The sequence below is a fragment of the Schistocerca serialis genome, chromosome 1, assembly GCF_023864345.2.
Source record: "Schistocerca serialis cubense isolate TAMUIC-IGC-003099 chromosome 1, iqSchSeri2.2, whole genome shotgun sequence".
NCBI lineage: Eukaryota > Metazoa > Arthropoda > Insecta > Orthoptera > Acrididae > Schistocerca > Schistocerca serialis.
In genome coordinates, this window is record NC_064638.1 from 120,237,110 (window position 1) to 120,257,019 (window position 19,910).

General features: G+C 39.3%; 1 protein-coding gene across 1 annotated transcript in view; it reads left to right on the forward strand.

Annotated features, from left to right (window-relative positions):
* LOC126463709 (kinesin-like protein Klp98A) overlaps positions 1-19,910 on the forward strand; it is a 419,586-nt gene that overhangs the window by 266,058 nt on the left and 133,618 nt on the right. Inside the window, exons 3-5 of the mRNA XM_050096180.1 lie at positions 9,951-10,064; positions 10,306-10,422; positions 10,997-11,236. Coding sequence (XP_049952137.1) covers positions 9,951-10,064; positions 10,306-10,422; positions 10,997-11,236 — 471 coding nt within the window. The remainder of the gene's footprint in view (positions 1-9,950; positions 10,065-10,305; positions 10,423-10,996; positions 11,237-19,910) is intronic.

A 19,910-nucleotide genomic window follows, 5' to 3' on the forward strand; every position in this document is an offset into this window, starting at 1 on the left:
AAAATAGTGCAAAGATGTAGTTGTAAGATGTATATATTAAAATATTTTTATTTAACTTGGTGTATTTTTTTAAATCAACCGGAGGTTACTTTCTGAATGGCCCTCGTATTAAACTTTCGTGAGGCTTAGCAGCTAATGTCCACGAATCAGCATGGCCTTTTCTCACATGATATACTGAGAAGTATGGATGAAGGGCAACAGGCAGATTCCATATTTCTAGGTTTCTGGAAAGCATTTGACGTGGTGCCACATTGCAGGCTGTTAACGAAGGTACGAGCATATGGAATACGTTCACAGATATGAAGTGGCTCGAAGACTTCTTAAATAATAGAACCTGCCGGCCGCTGGTGGCCGAGCGGTTCTGGCGCTACAGTCTGGAACCGCTACGGTCGCAGGTTCGAATCCTGCCTCGGGCATGGATGTGTGTGTTGTCCTTAGGTTAGTTAGGTTTAAGTAGTTCTACGTTCTAGGGGACTTATGACCTCAGCAGTTGAGTCCCATAGTGTTCAGAGCCATTTGAAAATAATAGAACCCAGTATGCTGTCCTCGACGACGAGTGGTCATTAGAGACAAGGGTCTTATCAGGAGTGGCTCAGGGAGCTGTGATAGAACCGCTGTTGTTCTCTATGTACATAAATGATTTAGCTGACAGGGTGGGCAGCAGTCTGCGGTTGTTTGCTGATGATGCCGTGATGTACGGTAAGGTGTCGAAGTTGAGTGACTGTAGGAAGATACAAGACGACTTAGACAAAATTTCCAGTTGGTGTGATGATTGGCAGTTAGCCGCAAATATGGACAAATGTAAGTTAATGCGGATAAGTAGGAAGAATAAACCTGTAATGTTCGGATACTGTGTTACTAGTGTCCTACTCGACACAGTCAAGTCATTTAAATATCTGGGCGTAGCGTTGCAAAACGAAATGAGGTGCAATGAGCACGTGAAAACTGTGGTAGTGAAGACAAATGGCCGACTTCGGTTTATTTGGAAGAATTTTAGGGAAGAGTAAAGGAGACCGCTTATAGGACGCTGGTGCAACCTATTCTTGGGTACTGCGCGAGTGTTTGGGATACGTACCAGGACAGATTGAAGGAAGCCATCGAAGCAATTCAGAGGCGGGCTGCTGGATTTGTTACCGATAGGTTCGAACAAAACTGTAAGTGTTAGAGAGATGCTTCAGGAACTCAAATGGGAATCCCTGGAGGGAAGGCAGCGATCTTTTTGGGAAACAATGTTGAGAAATTTAGAGAACCGGCATTTGAAGCTGACTGTCGAACGATTCTGCTCCCGCCAGCACACATGGCGTATAAGAACCACGAAGATAAGATACAAGAAATTAGGGCTCATACGGAGGCGCACAGTCAGTTATTTTTCCCTGGCTCTATTTGCGAATGGAACAGGAGGGAAAATGACAAGTCGTAGACAGGGTACTGTCTGCCATGCACGTTATGGTGGCGTGCGGAGTATTTGTGTAGATGTAGATGATCAAATTGACATGGTCCCACGTGAGCGTGATGCTTTCGTAACTAAGATTGTGCCCCAGGTATTTGATGCTGGAGACAAAGAAACTGCACTTTTCCAGTTGAGAACGTAAAGTATTTTCCTGTAGAAAGGGATTCAGTGTTCTTGTGATGTTCTGCGTCCACTGACCACCTAATGTTAATGTCGACCAAGTAATTAACATAATTTATAGTACTTTGAATCTGTTATTCTGAATCCTTTTGAAAAATGGTGAGTGCACTCACGGTCCAAAATGGTAAATGGTTGTACCTGTATAAGCCGAATGATGTGTTTGAAACTAGCAACTGACATGAGGCATCATCAAGTGGCAGTTGGAGATATGCATCCATTAAATCTTCGAATAATAGTGTCCCCTAGCCAGTTTCGTCAACAAATCATTAGGGTGAGACAGTGGATAGAGATTAGTGTTAGACTAGGAATTAATAGTGGACTCAAAATCACCACAATGACTTGTTTGGTTTTTTAGTGACCACTATAAGCATCACCCATTGACCGGTGGAAAATGGGGAAATAACATCTTGATCCTGAAGCTGTTTGAGTTACGCCTGACTCCAAACAGAATTGGGCGAGCTCAGCAAAATTTAGGTACTACAGAAGGCGTTTCAGAGAAATACGAACTGTAAGATTACTGGCACACATGACTGTTGCTTCAGGAATTTCAGGACGTCAACACAGGGAGTAAAGAACAGAAAAAGGCATTGTGTCTGTCATTGAATTGACTTGTTATCTACTTTGAACCCAAAAGAAGTAAAGGTGTGTAAGCTGAAAATGTTAGTTGCAGTAGTGGAGCACTCAGCTAAGAAAGTTAGGATGCGTTCAACATTTTTATATTTAGCTTTCACTGTCAGTTCACTGCCCCTGTGGCAGTAAGATAGTACCCAGCACTAGACCTGCCGCAGCGGAGGCAAATCGAGCTGCCAGTGTGTGTCCTCGTTAATTACAGATGTGGTGTCCAGTTGGAATTGGAATGGCCGAATAGCGCCAATTCCGAGGTGAGCTTTTGCGGTGGTGGGGAAGCCATCTGCTCCAAAATTGTGATAGTGTGGACCACAGAGCTGTATTCATGCTGAAGTTGAGCAAGTGGCTGGTGGGCCGCTTGTTGGGGCAACGGGCAGATGACCACACTCACCACAGCCCCAGCAGTCAGCTGCATGATGCTGTATCAGCTTCTCGTATGCTTGCTACCACAGTCAGGACAGGACTGAAGTTTCTTCAGCATGTACAATGTATGTCTCAGTGCTGAGGAAGGAGGTCATTCTTGGTCTGTCCGGTTGACATTCCAGAGAAGGTCATCCATTGCTGAGGAGAGAGCAGAATACGCAACGTTCTTAAGCTTCAAGAGACTGGCGATCTGGATGTCCTTGGACTCAGGTGAGACACAGGGGCAGGATTGGAGGATTATGATTGGAGTCATCAGGTGACCAGTGCTTTAGATGTTGACTGACAAATCATGAAACTTGAATTTCATTTGTAAATGCATGCTGAGTTACCGAAGCAACGCCAAAAGATTTAGCAGTTTTAAGCACTTCACCGATACTGGAATTGGACTTGGCCAAAGCTTTAGCGGTGACCTGCCTATCGGGATCAAGGTGCGCAATCACATCTCGAGTCACTGATTCTACATACAAAGCTTTACAGTTGTGTCTCATGAAACTGCAATAACCTGTGGGTCCCTGCAAATAGACTGTCCGTGTTGTTTATGAAACCAGTTGAACTGGAGTCTAGATACGACGACATGTGTCTGCCGATCATAATATTCGTTTAAGGATGCACCGAAAGACCATTTGCTAGGGTCTGAGAGTGGTTAGATTTTCTTCACCATTTCGTATAAAGTACTACTGGAAGACTTCACTTCCTACTAGACATCACATAAGCAAAACAGTACAATTCAACATGGTGGAGGTAGACTTGCCAACTTGCCAAAGACTCATTGAAGGCACTAAATGACAGTTAGTACATGGCAACGACAACCAACTGGCATGATTGTTGCTGCTCAGCCATGAGCTGCACGAGAGAAACTTGCTGTTTATGTTTATGTTGGTGGTGGTTCCTTTCCTTGTGAGCTACAAACTACTGATGCTGTCAAACATCCAAAAAAATTTGGGTTGCATAACACTGACCTGGATGTGAACTCGTTGCTGTAAACACGATACGGTAAGAAATTCTTGGCAGCGTTTATAGTCCACTCACTGAAGACCAAAAAGGATAGAATAGGGTAAAAGCTCATTTAGTCACAAATTTTTGTACAGCAGTTGAATGGAGTGTCATTAACAACCTATAAAAATCCTATCCACTCCAGTGTGAGCTTGGAGGTGAGGGGGAGTGGGGCCATTTAAAGTTCTCTTTGTTATGTTTTTATTTGATAACTCTAAAACTGTTTTGCCAAAAACTAAATTTCCTACAAAAAAAGATCCTACACATTTTTTCTCTAGGCCTAACAGTTTGCCCGTTGGAAGAGATCGAAAAATCGCAGATTATCAAAAGATGTGGTTTAATGATATAAAATAACTTTTTATTATTAAATTCAACAAATATTAGATGTGTGTACCTAGTCTCCGCACAGCAGAGCAGTAGTGGATAAATTGTGTTCTGGGCATGTAGCAGGGCAGAGCAGATCCGGGTAGAACGATGCAAGGGAACCTATGTCAGCAGATTTTGTTCATGTGCTTCATAGGTCGATAAACTGAAGAGTGAGCAGCTGATTTCCTACTCTATCTATCCAATTTTATCTATTCCACTACTTCACAAGAAGCAACTACAGGGTGTGTCACAAAGTTATTCTGACCTTCCACAGTGTGCTTTATGAATCAGTGGCAACATAGTGTGCAGAAATGCCCGAGGCATGTTTATTTTCCACAAATTGCATTAACATTACATGGAATGCAGATATGAGTTTAGTACCAACATTGGCAAAGACCTTAATGACCGAAAGCTTTATTTGTGACAGTCTTTTTGTTGTGCCTATCTGCGACTCAGCATCTCCACTATATGGTCAGTAACAACTTTCCTTCTCAAAATATTATTGCATTCCATCCTGGATTTTTCATTGTTTGATCAATGCAAGCAGTGGTTATGTACAGAATCCGTGCAAATCTCTGCACGATGTTCCCCTCTGCCAATGAAGAACAGTGTGCAGAGATTTGCGCAGTTTCCATCCATATCTTTTCCTTGTGTTAGTATTATTAGTAACTCATATCTGCATTCCATGTAATGTTAATGCACTAATGGAAAATAAACATGCCTCAGGCATTTTTTCACACTTCATTGCCATTGATTCATAAAGTGGATTGGGGAAGGTCAAAATAACTTTGTGACACACCCTGTATTTAGTTGCTTCTTGGGATGTAGTGAAACAGACAGAGTAGGAAATCAACTGCTCGCTCTTGCAGTTTGCAGGTGTATGAAAGAGGGAATCTGATGATCTACCTTCGCTCGCATTCTTCTATCCTGTTACTTCCACAGAACACAATTTACCCTTTAATATGGCTCTGCTCCACTTAGACCAGGTAAACAAATTTAATATTTTTTCTTAACCCACTGAATGTAACATTAAAAATAAATTTTGTACCATTAAAACACTATTTTTCGCAATCTGTGATTTTCCCATTCTGTGCAGTGTGGAAAATGGTAGTGTTATAACCTTTAATCACTAATAAATTGCGTGGATATACAAAAGTAGAAACACTAGCGGGTTACATGCTACTAACTCCGTATTCGACTCCGTGCCGTGACATGCGGCCGGCGCCGTTCATAGCCAGGTGGCGCTCCCGCGCTCGGCCGAGCTGCGGAGCGCCTCTATCGCCGTGTTCGCGTACTAACGTAGCGGCACTTTTGAATGTCGTGGCACTATCACAACAGATAGGTCTAGAGAAAAAGTGTATAGTATTTTTTTGTACGAAGTTTAATCTAGTTTAATTTCATACTGGGAAATATTTTTGTTAGAAGTTGTGGTTTTCGAGTTATTAAATAAAAACATAACAAAGTGATCTTTAAACGGCCCCACCACCTCTGAGCCCCAACACTCACACCCCATGGGGCAGGACTTTTTGTACATTGTTCACAACACTCTCTCCTACCACTGTAAAAAAAAAAAATTGCACTTCATACTTTTGAAAGTATTCCAAGTCAACTAAACACAGAAAATAAATACCAACAGGTCATTTTTGAAAATTTTTACTTCAGCTATTCTCATCCACGCCCCCATCCCTAGTGGTAGTGGGGAATTTTACTTCCACGGTATTTTTATGTGAATAATAAGTTAAATCCCTAATGAATTCAGTTGAAATCGCTCCAGGTGTTCCTGAATTATGCTTCCATATTAGCCCCTTTCCATTCTCACTTACATGGGATGCATGTGGTTCTTAAGCTTATAGTGGTTCTTTCCTGATAGTAAATAATGGTTAAACTCCTGATTCTTTTGAGAATCAGACTCCCATGTACAAAACAGCTTCAAGCTTGTGGTTCCTTTACATTTTATTATTTATTTTATGGCCTTCATTGGACCACTGTAGTCAAGAATACAAAGTTCTAAACAAGTTGTTACACATGGATACAATTTGGTTCGACAATAACTTAATATATTTAGGTAATATAATTATTAGAGGCTATTCTTATATGAAAGGTGTTTTGCTCTTCTGTCTGCCCAATGTTTCTTCATTCTTTCAGATATTTTCTTTCTTTCTTCATCTGAGACAACTCTTCCTGTACTCCTTTTATTGATTTTCATTTGTAGTCTGGTTTGCGGGTCTTGCAGTACTCTGGTTTCCTCTGTCTTGTTTTTTAGGTCATCTACTGTAATTTGAAGTTCTTTTATATCTTTCTTAATTTCTGTGATCCATTCCACAATTTTTGTATTATTTTTTTACTAATTCTGTTTTCTGGAGTTCTCATCAGATGTCCAAAGAATGAGATGCGTTTCTTCCTGATTGTGCCCATGACTGGTTCTATTTTCTTATATACTGTTTCATTTGATGCTATTCTCCAATGTCCATTTATTTTATACTGTTTATTTATACATGTCCTAATTATTCTTCTTTCTATTTTTAGTATTCTGTCAATTTCTGCTGTATTAGTTGTTTTGAAGATAGTTTCAGCTGCATACGTTATTTCTGGTTGTGTAACTGTTTTATAGTGTTTTAATTTTGCATCTATAGATAGGTTTTTTTTGTTGTATGTAGTTTTGGTAATGTAATTTGCATAGTTCAGTTTTTTTATTCTATTTTGCCATGATGGCTTCTCATTTAGATTGTATGTTATTATTTTGCCTAAATATTTAAATTTATCAACAATTTTGATTTCCTGTTCTCCTATTGTAATTTTGTTTGCAAGTGGTGGATCAGTTAGCATAATCTCCGTTTTTTCAAAGGATATTCAAAGGCCTACTTTCTCTGCTATTTCTTGTAGTGATTTCACTTGTTGCCTGGCTTCTTGAACGGTGTTGGCTAGGAGAGCAAGATCATCAGCGAATCCCAAGCAGTTTAAGCTAATATCATCTTTTGCACTTCCAATTCTTATCCTCTTTGGATTGTCCTTGTACCATTCTCTCATTATGTCTTCCAGTGCACAGTTGAAAAGTAATGGTGATAGGCAGTCACCTTGCCTTAAGCCTGTTTTTATGAGGAATGGTTCCGAAATTTCTCCTCTAAACTTCACTTTTGATTTGGTGTTGGTTAGAGTGAGTTGTATTATTTTAATTAGTTTTGGATGGAGTCCTAGATTTCTTAAAATTTTTAATACTGAAGGTCTGTGGAGACAGTCGTATGCCTTCTTAAAATCTACAAATGTTATTGCCAGAGGTTTGTTCCGTTTCTTGTAGTATGCCATAATCAATTTTAAACTAATTATCTGCTCTGCACAGCTTCTCCATGGTCTGAAACCTCCCTGATATTCCCCTAACTCCTGTTCTAATTGCTCCTTGATTCTTTCATATAGGATCTTGGATAGAATTTTATATGTGCAGTCTAGGAGAGAGATGCCTCTGTAGTTGTCTGGGTTGCTCTTATCTCCCTTTTTGTGTAGTGGGTGGATGATAGCTGTGGTCCAATATTCGGGAAATTGTTCTGTTACCCAAATTTTTGTTAGAGCTATGTGTAAGGAGGTCTTGACTGTGTCACTTGCATATTTCCACATTTCAACAAAAACCTGATCTTCTCCACATGCCTTATAATTTTTTTGTTCTTTAAGAATTTCTTCTGCTTCTTGGAAAGTTGGAGGGTCTAGTTTGTTAGGTTTGGTTTTTATTGGGGTATTTATGTTGATTTGTAAGGGTTCTTTGGGTTCCTCGCAATTCAGAAGTTTGTAAAATGCTTTTGCCATGATTTCTGCATTTTCCTTGTTACTGTGTGTCATTCTTCCATCTTCATCTTTCAGTATTAGTGTATGGGCCTCATATTGTTGTAGTTGTTTCCCAAAGATTTTGTAGTAGTTCCTGGAGTTGGTTTTATGATAATTACCTTCTATAGACTTTATAATATCTTTATGAAATCCTCTCTTGATTCTTCTAATATTTTGAGTGAATTTTTTTCTTTCATTTTTTAGGTTGATGGCATTTTCTTCAGTTTTATGTGTTTGAAACTTTAACCATGCTTGGTGTCTATCTTCATGGAATTTGTCACATTCTGATGTCCACCATGCATGTTTCCTTCGTGGATTCAAGGGAGCTAGATTCTCTGCTTCTTTTTTAAGATTAGGCACTAGTTGTTCTAGATCATCTGTTAATTTGATGGTTTGTGTTATTTGTTGGTACTTATTATTTGTAATTAGCTGATGTGGTTCAAACCTCCTTTTTATTTTATTAGTTTTTCCGGTCCTCTTCTTTAACGGTGTGAATTTGATTTTAATTTTAACCATATAATGGTCTGAGCCTGTGTCTACTCCTCTCAGTACCTTAACATTGTGGATCTCCTTATGAAAATTTTTGTCCATACAGACATGGTCTAGCTGCCACTCGCCCTTCCTCCAGTCTGGATGTTTCCATGTTTTAAGTTTACTTGGCTTCCTCTTAAAGTATGTTGATTTAGATATAAGGTTGTGTTCTCTGCAGAGTTCTACAAGTCTTTGACCGTTTTTGTTTGTAAATTTATGTGGACTCCATTTTCCAATTATACCTTCATATTTCCTTTCTTTTCCCAACTGAGCATTGAAATCTCCCAATAAGATTTTTACATTCTTTTTGTTTACTCTGTTCACAGTTTGTTCTAGAAGGTCCCAAAATTTATCTACCTCTTCCTTTGTTTTTGTTAGACAATTTTTTTCATTTGTTGGGGCATGAGCATTTATTATTGTATAGGTTTTATTCGTTGTTTTAAAGCTTAGAGTCGCAATTCTTGGTGATACTGCTTGGAAATCCGTTACTGAATCTATTATTTTTATGTTTACTAAAAACCTTGTTCCAAACTGGGGACATTGTTTCATTGCCCTCGGTCCTGGTTTCCCATTATAAATTCTGTATCCTTGTGATTCGAATGGGTCCTCTGTGGTGTTTCTCATTTCTTGGATCCCTGTTATTAAAATTTTTTGTTTATTTAGTTCATTTGTGAGCTCCTTGAGTTTTCCGGTCTGAAGTAGTGAGTTTATGTTGTGTGTTGCTATATAATTTATTTGCTCATGTTTAATCTTCTTTTTGTGTTTTAGTGTGCATTTGGATGGTTGCAAACGCTCCGATTCGTTGCTGTCTTCTAGTTGACCACCCACCGAATCCGATGTAGCCTTTTCCTGCCTTTTTGAGCAGGACGGTGGAATTTTTTTCCTAAAAGACCTTTCCATTTTTTACTGTCGAAGGTTGTCAACCTTAGTTGGAGCAAGCTCCGATTTACAACTCCAGTTGCTAACCGCAGAGGGTTCCTTTACAAATAGGTTAAGATGTTAAATATTTGACATTAAGCACGTAACTGAGAAAAAGTTTAGAAAATATCTGAAATTATGTTTAAAGTTTGTAGGAAGTCACAAAGTGCTCTCGTTTTCAAATACAGGATTAATATATCTTAGGTGTTTGCAAACAATTTGTTACTCTTCCTTTTGATACACACCTCATCCCCTCCCCTAAGAGGTAGATGGTTCTTAGCACACAGTGCTCATTTACAGATAGTAAAAGATACGTATACCAAGTTTGGTTGAAATGGGCCCAGTAGTTTAGGAGTTGTTGAAAATACTTACACACATCCATTTTTATAATATATAGAGATTTTATGAGGTTGGTGGGAATGACACTTTACTGATAATGGAGAATACTCTTGCTTAATATGGATATTTTCCTTATATCTTGCATAACTTTTTTAAATTGTGTTTCTTTGTTGTATCTTATTTGAATAAGACATTATGCTCCTTCTGTTGTGTATAAGAGCTTACTGATAGCCATAAAGTTGTGAAATACTGCTGTCTTCAAAGTATTACATGCGGATGCTGTATTATATTGAGTTTCTTTGTGTTTCAGATTGTTAATGGAAAAGACGGTGATTTTGGACGTGAGAGGTACAAGGATTTCACTTTTGATTATTCTTATTGGTCATTTGACTCATCTGATGCCCACTACGTTTCTCAGAAAAAGGTTAGGTATTTCGTATTACTCTATATATTTTGACTTAATAAAACAAGGCAAGTTTATACTATTAAGAGTAATAAATTTCAAACGTTTGGAAAATTATAAATTTATGTTTTATGATCAAAAATTGTACAGATTGTTGTTCTTTATTTTTGTTTAGACTACTGCAAGAAAAAGTTTCCGAACTTAGCATGACATAGTCAAAAATTTGTAAATTTCTTGTGTTTAGTTTTTTTCCATTGTTTAGGTCTTCGAAGACTTGGGTACAGATGTTATTGAAAGTGCCTTTGAAGGCTATAATGCTTGTGTATTTGCATATGGGCAAACAGGCAGTGGAAAAACATTTACAATGATGGGATCTCCGGTATGTACCATAAGATCTGGAATTTATGTATTGTAGCCTTTACTTATTTTATTACTGGGATACTTAGAATAATCTATGTATGCTGCTTTTAAAAATTTTAGGGGACTTCTGTTCAGAGCCATAAGATATACATGAATATATGTATTTTGTGTTAATTATATATAGTGTATTAAAACAAAGAAATTTATGCGTCACAAGCTGCAGATACTAGTCAGTTTATCATTTCCATTTTATTGCACATTTTTGATGAGAAATTAATAATTACTTGTTCTTTTCAAACATAAGCTATTTTTTAAACATAAGTTTTACATGTGCTACAAACATTCACTCTTGAATAATTTTATTTGGTATATTTCAATTTAATCACATAAAACAATGTTTACCTAACTTCAGGTGCATTGTTGAAAGCCTTTGAAAGTTTGAGGTACTTGATAGCAAATGAATCTGAATAGACATTAAAAATTACCACCAATTAAAAAAGATTAGACCTAAAATACTCACGTAAGCACACACTAAGAAAATTACTTCAGTCTCCGATTAATTGGTAACCGTTATGTATTTTTGTTCTGTTTAGGAAAACCAAGGACTTATTCCACGTATATGCAAGACATTGTTTTCACGAATTCAAGCAGGAAAGGAGCAGGGTACCAGCTATCGGACTGAAGTTTCGTATCTTGAGATTTATAATGAACGGGTTAAAGACTTGCTAAGGAAGGATGCTACCCATACTCTCCGTGTTCGTGAACATCCTAAGCTTGGACCATACGTTCAGGACCTTTCACGACATTTTGTGTCAGATTATTCAGACATTCAGGTTGGTACTGCATTCACTGTTCTATTAATATAACTTGCAGCATATAACATTAACTGTTTCTGGGAATTAGAGGGAAATTCTTCGTAACCGACAGTGTTATTCTCATGCTACACATTGTATAAATTTCTTGTAAATGGTCTGTGTATGTGTGTGTTTACAAAATTTGTCTTCTAAAATTAGAAAGGTTATGATACAATAACAAACGATTTCTAAGTTGTAATGTTTTTGCATCCTTTTGTATGTAGGAAAGGTGTCACTAAACTTACTATCTTCTCTCTTTCCTTAGAAACACATTCAAATAAGATAGCCCAAATTGTGAGATCTCTGGTATATTTTTAAATATCAGTATTACTTGCAACAGTATTGAATTTGTTTGTCCTATTTTGGACTGTGTACGAGGTGTACTGCAGTTTTAATTAACATTCAAAGAAATGCTTTCATTATGTGCAAAATATGTCACTATGGCATAATTGGCTAGGAGACCCTGAGATGTAGACTCAGCTGCTTAATTGGAAAAGTTTTCCTATCCTTCATGCACACTGGTATCTTCCTTGTACGAAGTGTGAGGTTTGTATGTTAAATATATCTGATCCATGTAGCCTATATGATTATGACCATGCGTATGATGCCAGCCAGCATTGTATAATGATGAGAGAAGAGAGAGAGTGTGAAACCCGATGCTAGTATATAGCCTACTCCTCGCAAATGGCGCAAGATGGACCACCAAGCTTAACATTCCCATACAATGGCCAGCTCACTATCGACAGTGACATGTGCCCACACTCCATTAAACACTGTGGAGAAGTTTGGAATTTGGTCCATAACATTGGCCCAAAGTCTTGTTCTACAACTTTTTCTCGTGTAGCAGAAATGTTAATGTGTAACTGAGCAAGTGATTTACGTGGCTCAAAGACTCCTTACAACAGCGAGAGACAGATTATATCTGATGCATGATATAAAAACTCTGTGGATATAATGGGAACAAATTACGTGTACAATGGACTGACTATATCTGATTTAGAATTGTGGAGAGTAGGAGAACAGTGGAACTGTAATTAGTGACATCGTTATAAGCTGCCATTTTGAATACCGAATGTAATTTGACAAATTGTAATAACATTTCAAATCGTACAAGAATATATTCACAGACGCTGACTCCATGGGGCCTGAGGGGACCTGATCCCCTCCCAATAATTTAAGAAAATTATTAGTTATATTATGCTTTGTAAAATCACAAAATTATGTTGGAATTTTTTATTTTCCTTGTTTGATGATAGTTATTTTTTAAAATACATTCATTAATGAGTTAAAACAAATAATTATTATGGTAGAAAGCAGGTTAACTAAAAACGAGTATTGTGAATCATGATAGTGTTACGGTGCTGAGGGCACACTTAGAATTTGTCCCAGTGCGCGTACCTTCAGGTAAACTCTGGTGCCAGCGGGCCAGCGCTGTGGCCGCGGCGACATCAAAAGGACTGGAAGAGAAGTGCCTGGAACCCTCGGCATCATGTCGCCTTCGCTTTGAGACATAACGACACCGTGGCTATGTAAAGCCCACCCTGCTGTCACAGTCATTCAGTATGGATAGTTTCGTTCAGTGCATGCTGCAGACGTGTTTGATGTTCTGACTTTAGTGTCTTGTGGACTATTTTATATGACTATATTGTATTTGTTTAATTTACTATCTTAGTGCATTGTGAATTAAGTTTGCAATGGATAAACTTGTTACCAAAAAGGCCTGCTTGGAAGTTGATGATACTGCAAATCAATCTCCAACAATTATTGTGTTGTGAATTTCTTCGTCGTATTCAGGCAAGAACCATTCACAGCCAAACCCTGGATAATGTGGTAAGGGAAGATCATTACAGAAGTATTGGTTGATCAAATATACATGACTAGAATATGAAGCATCTGCCGAAAAAGTTTTTTGCAAAACCTGCAAAGAGGCAAATGCTAAAAATCTATTAGAATTTTCTTCAAAAAAAAAAAAACAAGATGCATTTACTTCCTAAGGGTTTTCTAACTGGAAAAAGGCTTTGGAAAAATTCCGTCTTCATAAAAATATGTTTACGTGTAAAGAAGGTGTTCTGAAACTAAATTCTATCACTAACTGAAGTGTGGCCTCCCAGTTGAATGAACAGTTAGACACTGATATGAAGAAAGGCCATGCAATTTCTATGCCGATAAGGACTAGCAATTAGAGGGCATGAAGATGTAAACTCAAATTTTTTTCAAGATTGACATAAGTGAGTTTAAAGATTGGTTAGGGTGTTTGGGGTATAAGTGGATGTCCCACGATATTCAAAATGAGATCATTGATCTACTAGGAAAGTCTGTGTTGAGAAAGGTATTGGCTTCAGTCAAGAAGACCGAACATTTTTCTATTATGTTTGACGAAACAAGTGATTCTTCGATTCACGAACAAGTTTCATTTTGTATTCGTACTGTCGATGATTCCTTAATCATCAATGAAGACTTTATTGGCTTATATGAGACCCTCAACACTGAATCACAAACTCTGTTTAGTATTTTAAAAGACGTTTTTGCTCGTCTTGATTTGTCAATTGATAATTTAAGAGGACAGTGCTATGAAGGTGCCTCGAATATGAGAGGTAAGTTCAAAGGACTAAAAAGAAAGTTAGTTTTGGACATACAACCAAAAGCATGTTATGTGCACTATACTGCTCACAGTTTAGACTTGGCAGTTGTAGACAGTCTCCTCCATCTTATGTCTATGAGGGATATTATGGCTTTAGCCAAGGAATAATAAACACTGTAAGGGAATCCAACAAAAGGATTGGACTTTTCAGAAGCATACACTGTGAGAGCGCCAACAACAAAGCTGGTCTACAACCTCTTTGCCCGACTTGATGGACTGTGTGAGCTTCTAGTATCTTGAGAATATTGAAAAACTTTGAAGAACTTCTAAAGTGTTTTGAAACATTTTCTGTAGAGGACAAAACAGAGGCAGGTTACAAATCTGCAGGCTACCTTGAGTCAGTGTTACAATTCAAGACTTATTTCTTTTTACATCTTTATTGCCATGAAGGGACCCAGTACAGGATGTCAATGAAAAAATTCAATGTCCTCATGTAAGTGTTGCTGATCTGGAAAGAATATATGAGTGCTTGATTTGTATATTGAATGGAAGGCGTGATAGTTTTGAACACTTTTTGGAATTGTGTTTAAAAGAAAAGCCTTCACAAATTGATGATCCTTCACTTCCTTGGAATCTGAGTATACTGAAGAAGTATGAAAACAACGAAGCCAGCTCACGGCACCCGTTCAGAACCCCAAAGGAATACTACAAAGCTATTTACACTGAAGTTTGTGAAATGGTGCAATCTTGCTTTACTGATTGGTTTGCTTTAACTGGACTCACACAGGTCATTGCAGTTAAACAAGAGTGCTTGCTTTTACTAAACAGAGGTGAAACAAATTTGGAAAATTCAATTGAGTTTTTCAAAAATGATGTAGACATTGAGAGACTGCACTTACACTTGGATATGTTAGCCGATATCGCCATTAAAAAACAACTGGTCTTAAAAATCATGCGTGATGTAAGAAAGTACATTACGCAAGAGACTGCAGTTGGAGAAATGTTATGTGAAGTAGTGAAGTGCATTAAGCTTCTCCAAGTAGCTCCAATCACAACAGCAACAGCAGAATGGTCCTTTAGCGCCCTTAGACGTCTGAAGTCATATCTCCCATCAACAATGAGACAGAAGCAATTGAACAACTTGGTTGTTCTTCATACCCACTGAGATGTTTTGGATGGATTGGATATTTGATCAGTCATAAATGACTTCATATTCAGTAATCCAGTCAGACGATCGACCTTTGCACCTTTCTAAAAACACTCTAGCCCTAATAATGGCATTTAGAGCAATATTAAATATCTTTATAAAATAGAGAATTAAATACATACATAATGTTAAATTTTCAGTTTCAAAATATTATTACTAGTTTAGTACTGTGTTATTATATTACTATAGTACTGTATTAGTTATTTTCAAAAACTTAAATATTTTTAGAGTGTAAGACCCAATTAAAACCTGCTATTTACATACTTCTTGACTGAAAGTATTAGGCATGCTGTATTAACTTTATTAACTGTAATAAAGCATTAACTTTGAGATATTGTTTTTATTTAATGAACCCTGAGCCTTATTCAAAGTAAGCTTAAATTAGCTATTTCACTGATTAATCAAAATGCTATTACTGTGAAACAGCAATATTTTATGTTTTATTCTTTTAATGATAGTTTAGGATTTATTTAAATATAATTTTAGTCTCTTCAGAGCTATATATTCACTACTCTGTAATAGTCTACAAGCATGATTATTACTGTAAATTAAATTAGCTTTTTACAAAAATACCGTGCATGTTTATGTTTTGTTTCTTTTTTCAAAGCCAAAAAAATGTGTCAGGCTTGTTGAGTTTCCCGGAGTGTCAAGTTATCGAGAGTCCAGTTTTCGGGGTTCTAATGTTGATCATATGACTCTAAAATGCTTAAAAAAACTTTAAAACTCACTATTTTTCATCTAAAATTTAGAAAATTTCTTGGGATGAATGGAAGAGGTACATTCAATTCTTTGGTTATTTTAGCTTCTCCCTTGTCTGTGGCTCGGAACATTATTTAAACCCCATCCCCCTTCGGGTTCGGGGGGTTAGAATAGGCTCGATGTAACCCTGTCTGTCATAAGAGGTGACTAAAAGGAGTCTCTCACATTTCGGCCTTTATGTGATGGTCTGCTGTAGGGCTTGACCTCCATTTTTCAAAATTTTCCCGAAGAGCGAGCCAATTGGGGAAGGGCGTCCTACATGGTGCATAGTGTTCATCATGTGCCAAGACCTCTTGCAGCTTTCGTTGATGTGGATCTGCACTTCCAGTCATTCTCCAGCTATTGGGCGAGGTCACCCTCCTAGGTGCGTTTTCCTCCATCCTCTGTGCAGTATCGCTTTGTGCGCTGTCAATGATAATGGACTTCTTAGCTCATTTGCACCTGATATTCAGCACAGTAGCCAGTCTGCTGTAGTGTTGCAGTGGTCATGTATCCTGTTGGTTGTAGCCCCCTGACCTCACAGGGATTGCTCTGCTGATGCCTGCACCGTTAAGGAGTAGATGCCCATCACTTTGGGGCATCAGGACTCCCGGCAATGGCCATCCTGCCATATGGCCTTTGCTGCAGCTGGGTGGCGCCCATGGGAAGGGCCCCTGGTCAGAGTGGGTGGCATCAGGGTGGATGACATGCCATGAAGCATAGTACATCATCTCTTGCTGGTGGTCCACTGCCAACAGTCTCTAACTGGGCAAAGTGTAACTGCAATGCTAAGAAATATGACCCCAAATTGTTCCCCTCCCTGGCCACACCATGGGAGGAACGCCAGGCTAAGGACGGCAGCGAAGCTTATTCACCCCAGTACCTCGTACGTACGAGAGTTGATTGGGAATCTTTCTTGTCAATGTAACCTAAGTTTTTTGTGGAGCATTTAGAGGACAATTTTGGGGAGGTGGAGGGCTTGTCCAAAAAAATGCAGTCAGGGTCACTATTGATCAAAGCAGCATCCACTGCCCATGCCCAGTCATGGGCACTACTCACCTGTGACAACCTGGGGGATGTTTTTGTTTCCATCACGCACCATAAGAGCTTCAATATGGTCCAGGGTATCACATTTCACAGGGCCCTTCTTTTGCAGTCTGATGATGAGCTGCACGCCAATTTAGAGGAGCGAGGCATCCATTTTGTCCGGCGTGTCCACCTGGGTCCGAGGGATAATGAGGTTGCCACCAGTGCCTTCATCTTGGCCTTCAAGGGTGACACATTACCCAAGACGGTCTAGGTGATGGTCTACCGCTGTGACGTAAGGCCATATATCCTTCCCCAGATGTAGTGCTTTAAGTGCTGGAAGTTCGGCCATATGTCTTCCCACTGTACTTCCAGTGTCACCTGTCAGGATTGTGGACATCCATCACATCCCAATACTCCCAGTGCCCCACGTACCATCCGTGTCAGTTGCAGAAAGCACCATTCACCTTGATTGCCAGACTGCAGGATTCTCCAGAAAGAAGGAAAAATAATGGAATACAAGACTCTAGACTGACTGACCTACACTAATGTTAAGAGAAAATATGAGAAGCTACTTCCTGTGCATATAACGTCAACCTATGCCGCTGCCACGACAAAGGTTCTACCATCTTCTGTTCTGCTGCACACAGTTGGCTCTAAGAGCCATCAGACTCCACCTGCCCCCTTGATGGTGGGGGGGCACTTCCCTCCCTGTTGCTCCTGCACAACCTACTTCAGGAGCAACACCCCCCAACCATCAGGGACATGAGTCGCTGCTTCTCAGCCGGAGAAGTGTAAGTCTTCTTTGACTCCTCTCACCAGGAAGGGATTCCTTGGGTCACTCCCTTCCCAGGTTCCTACCAGTGGCAAAGTTGACACCTGCCAGTGGCTGAAGCAACCTCAGGTAGCTGGTCGTAGAGCTTCACGGTCCTCCTCGGTCCCTGAGACTGAATCAGTGAAGCCCTCCCAGTCAGACAAATCTAAAGAACAGCGAGAGAAACCTAAAAAGAGAAAGACCCATAAGAACCAAGACACTGCAGTGCCACCCACACCACCACTACCTACAAGCTCTGTGTCCGAGGATGAGGTGGAGATTCTGGCATCCACTGAGGACCTAGATCTCGCTGGGCCCTCAGACACAGTGGATGTCCATCGCATAGGTACTCATCTGGTGGCAGTAAGTGACCCTGAGGCGTAGACTGCCTCACTGAGTGTTTCATTCCTTTCCAGTCTCACAATCACGTAATCCTCCAGTGGAATGGTGGTGGTTTTTTCCACCACCTGGATGAGCTACGGCAACTGTTAAGCTTTACACCTGCTTTCTGCATTGCCCTCCAGGAAACTTGGTTCCTGGCAATGTGGATCCCTGCCCTCTGTGGCTATAAGGGATATTACAGGAACAGTAGCGACTATAATAGTGTGTCAGGTGGAGTTTGTATCTATGTCCTGAACTCAGTATGTAGTGAACCTGTGCCTTTATACCTCTCTTGAAGCTGTGACTGTCAGGATAAGGATGACACAGGAAATAACTGTCTGCAATGTGTGTCTTCCTCCAGATGGTGCATTACTCTTGAATGTATTGGCTGCACTGATTGATCAACTCCCTAAACCTTTCCTACTTCTGGGAGTTTTTAACATGCGCAACCCCTTGTGGGGTGGACCCATGCTTACTGCTTGAGATAGGGAGGTCAAAAATTTACTGTCACACTTTGCCTCTTAAATACAGGTGCTCCCACACATTTCAGTGTGGCACTTGGCATATATTCGGCCATTGATGTCTCGGTTTGCAGTCCTGGCCTTCTCTCATCTCTCCGCTGGAGAGCACATGACGACCTGTGTGGTAGTGACCACTTCCCCATCTTCCTGTCACTCTCCCGGCATCATGCCCATGGATGCCTACCCAGATGGGCTTTAAACGAGGCAGACTGGGAAGCCTTCACCTCTGCTGTCACCGCTGAATCTCCCCCCACATGGTGCCATCGACAATGTCATTGAGCAAGTCACTACAACGATCATTTCTGTAGTGGAAAACATGATTCCTCGTTCTTTAGGGTGCCCCCAGTGATAGTCAGTCTCTTGGTGGTCACCGGAAGTTGCTGAGGCAATTAAAGAGTGTCGGTGAGCTTTTAATATCTCTTCTATAATTTTATGGAGTCATTTTTCATTTACTATTTCTCAGTGGCTGTTTTATGAGATGGGCACCATAAATTTCAACAATCGACCTGTAGTAACAAAAGCAGCCTTTGTTCTTTTCTTGGCAGATCTTGTAGTTGGATGACAGGTGAACTATAGTCTTGAGATGCCCATTTTGGATATTCCGTCCTTTTAGTAACATCATTGAAATAAAGCCAGATTTTGTCATCTGTAACAGTGTTACTAGTATTCTCCATTTTCAAATTTTTGGAGTATTTGATTGAAAAGGAAGTAGCAGTGGTCTATCTCCTCATATGCAAGATATGTGGAATTAATAAAAATCTGAGTTTGATTTCCGTAACATGATCCTGGATAACTGTGTTAATTGAGACACAAAATCAGCCAAAGGATTCCACATGTGTTATGGAAATTGACACTCTGGTATTGCTGATACGGAACCTTCTGTCTAAGAGCTGGAGAAATTTCCTCGAAGCACTGATCTGCCATCAGACTTTGAGAAGATCTGTACTGCAAAACTGGTAGCCATTCTTCTTACTTCCATTGCCAAATACATCGAAGGTTTGCTGTGAGGAGAGGCACAAAATTTTCACTTCATTGCTTTTGAACACAGGTGGAGACATGAACAGGAGCAGGTTGTGACTTTGTCTACCTAGTGCACCACATAGCAAAATTTTTAGTATTTCAATTTCTTGTGTTTAAATCAAGGTAATCATCTTACCACCATGCTGACTGATTCCTTAACGTATTAGTAAACCCCTGGAACTACAGAACATCAGTGTGGAAGAAACCTTCAGTGTGTCAAGAGTAACAGTTGAGATGGCAAATAGATGACTTAAATTTTTTGGGAGAATTCTGGTGAAGTGTAGTGTGTAAATTAAGAACAGTACATGCAAAACTACTGTGTGACTTATTAAGAAATGTTACGTCATTTTTAGTAGGTTTTTTGA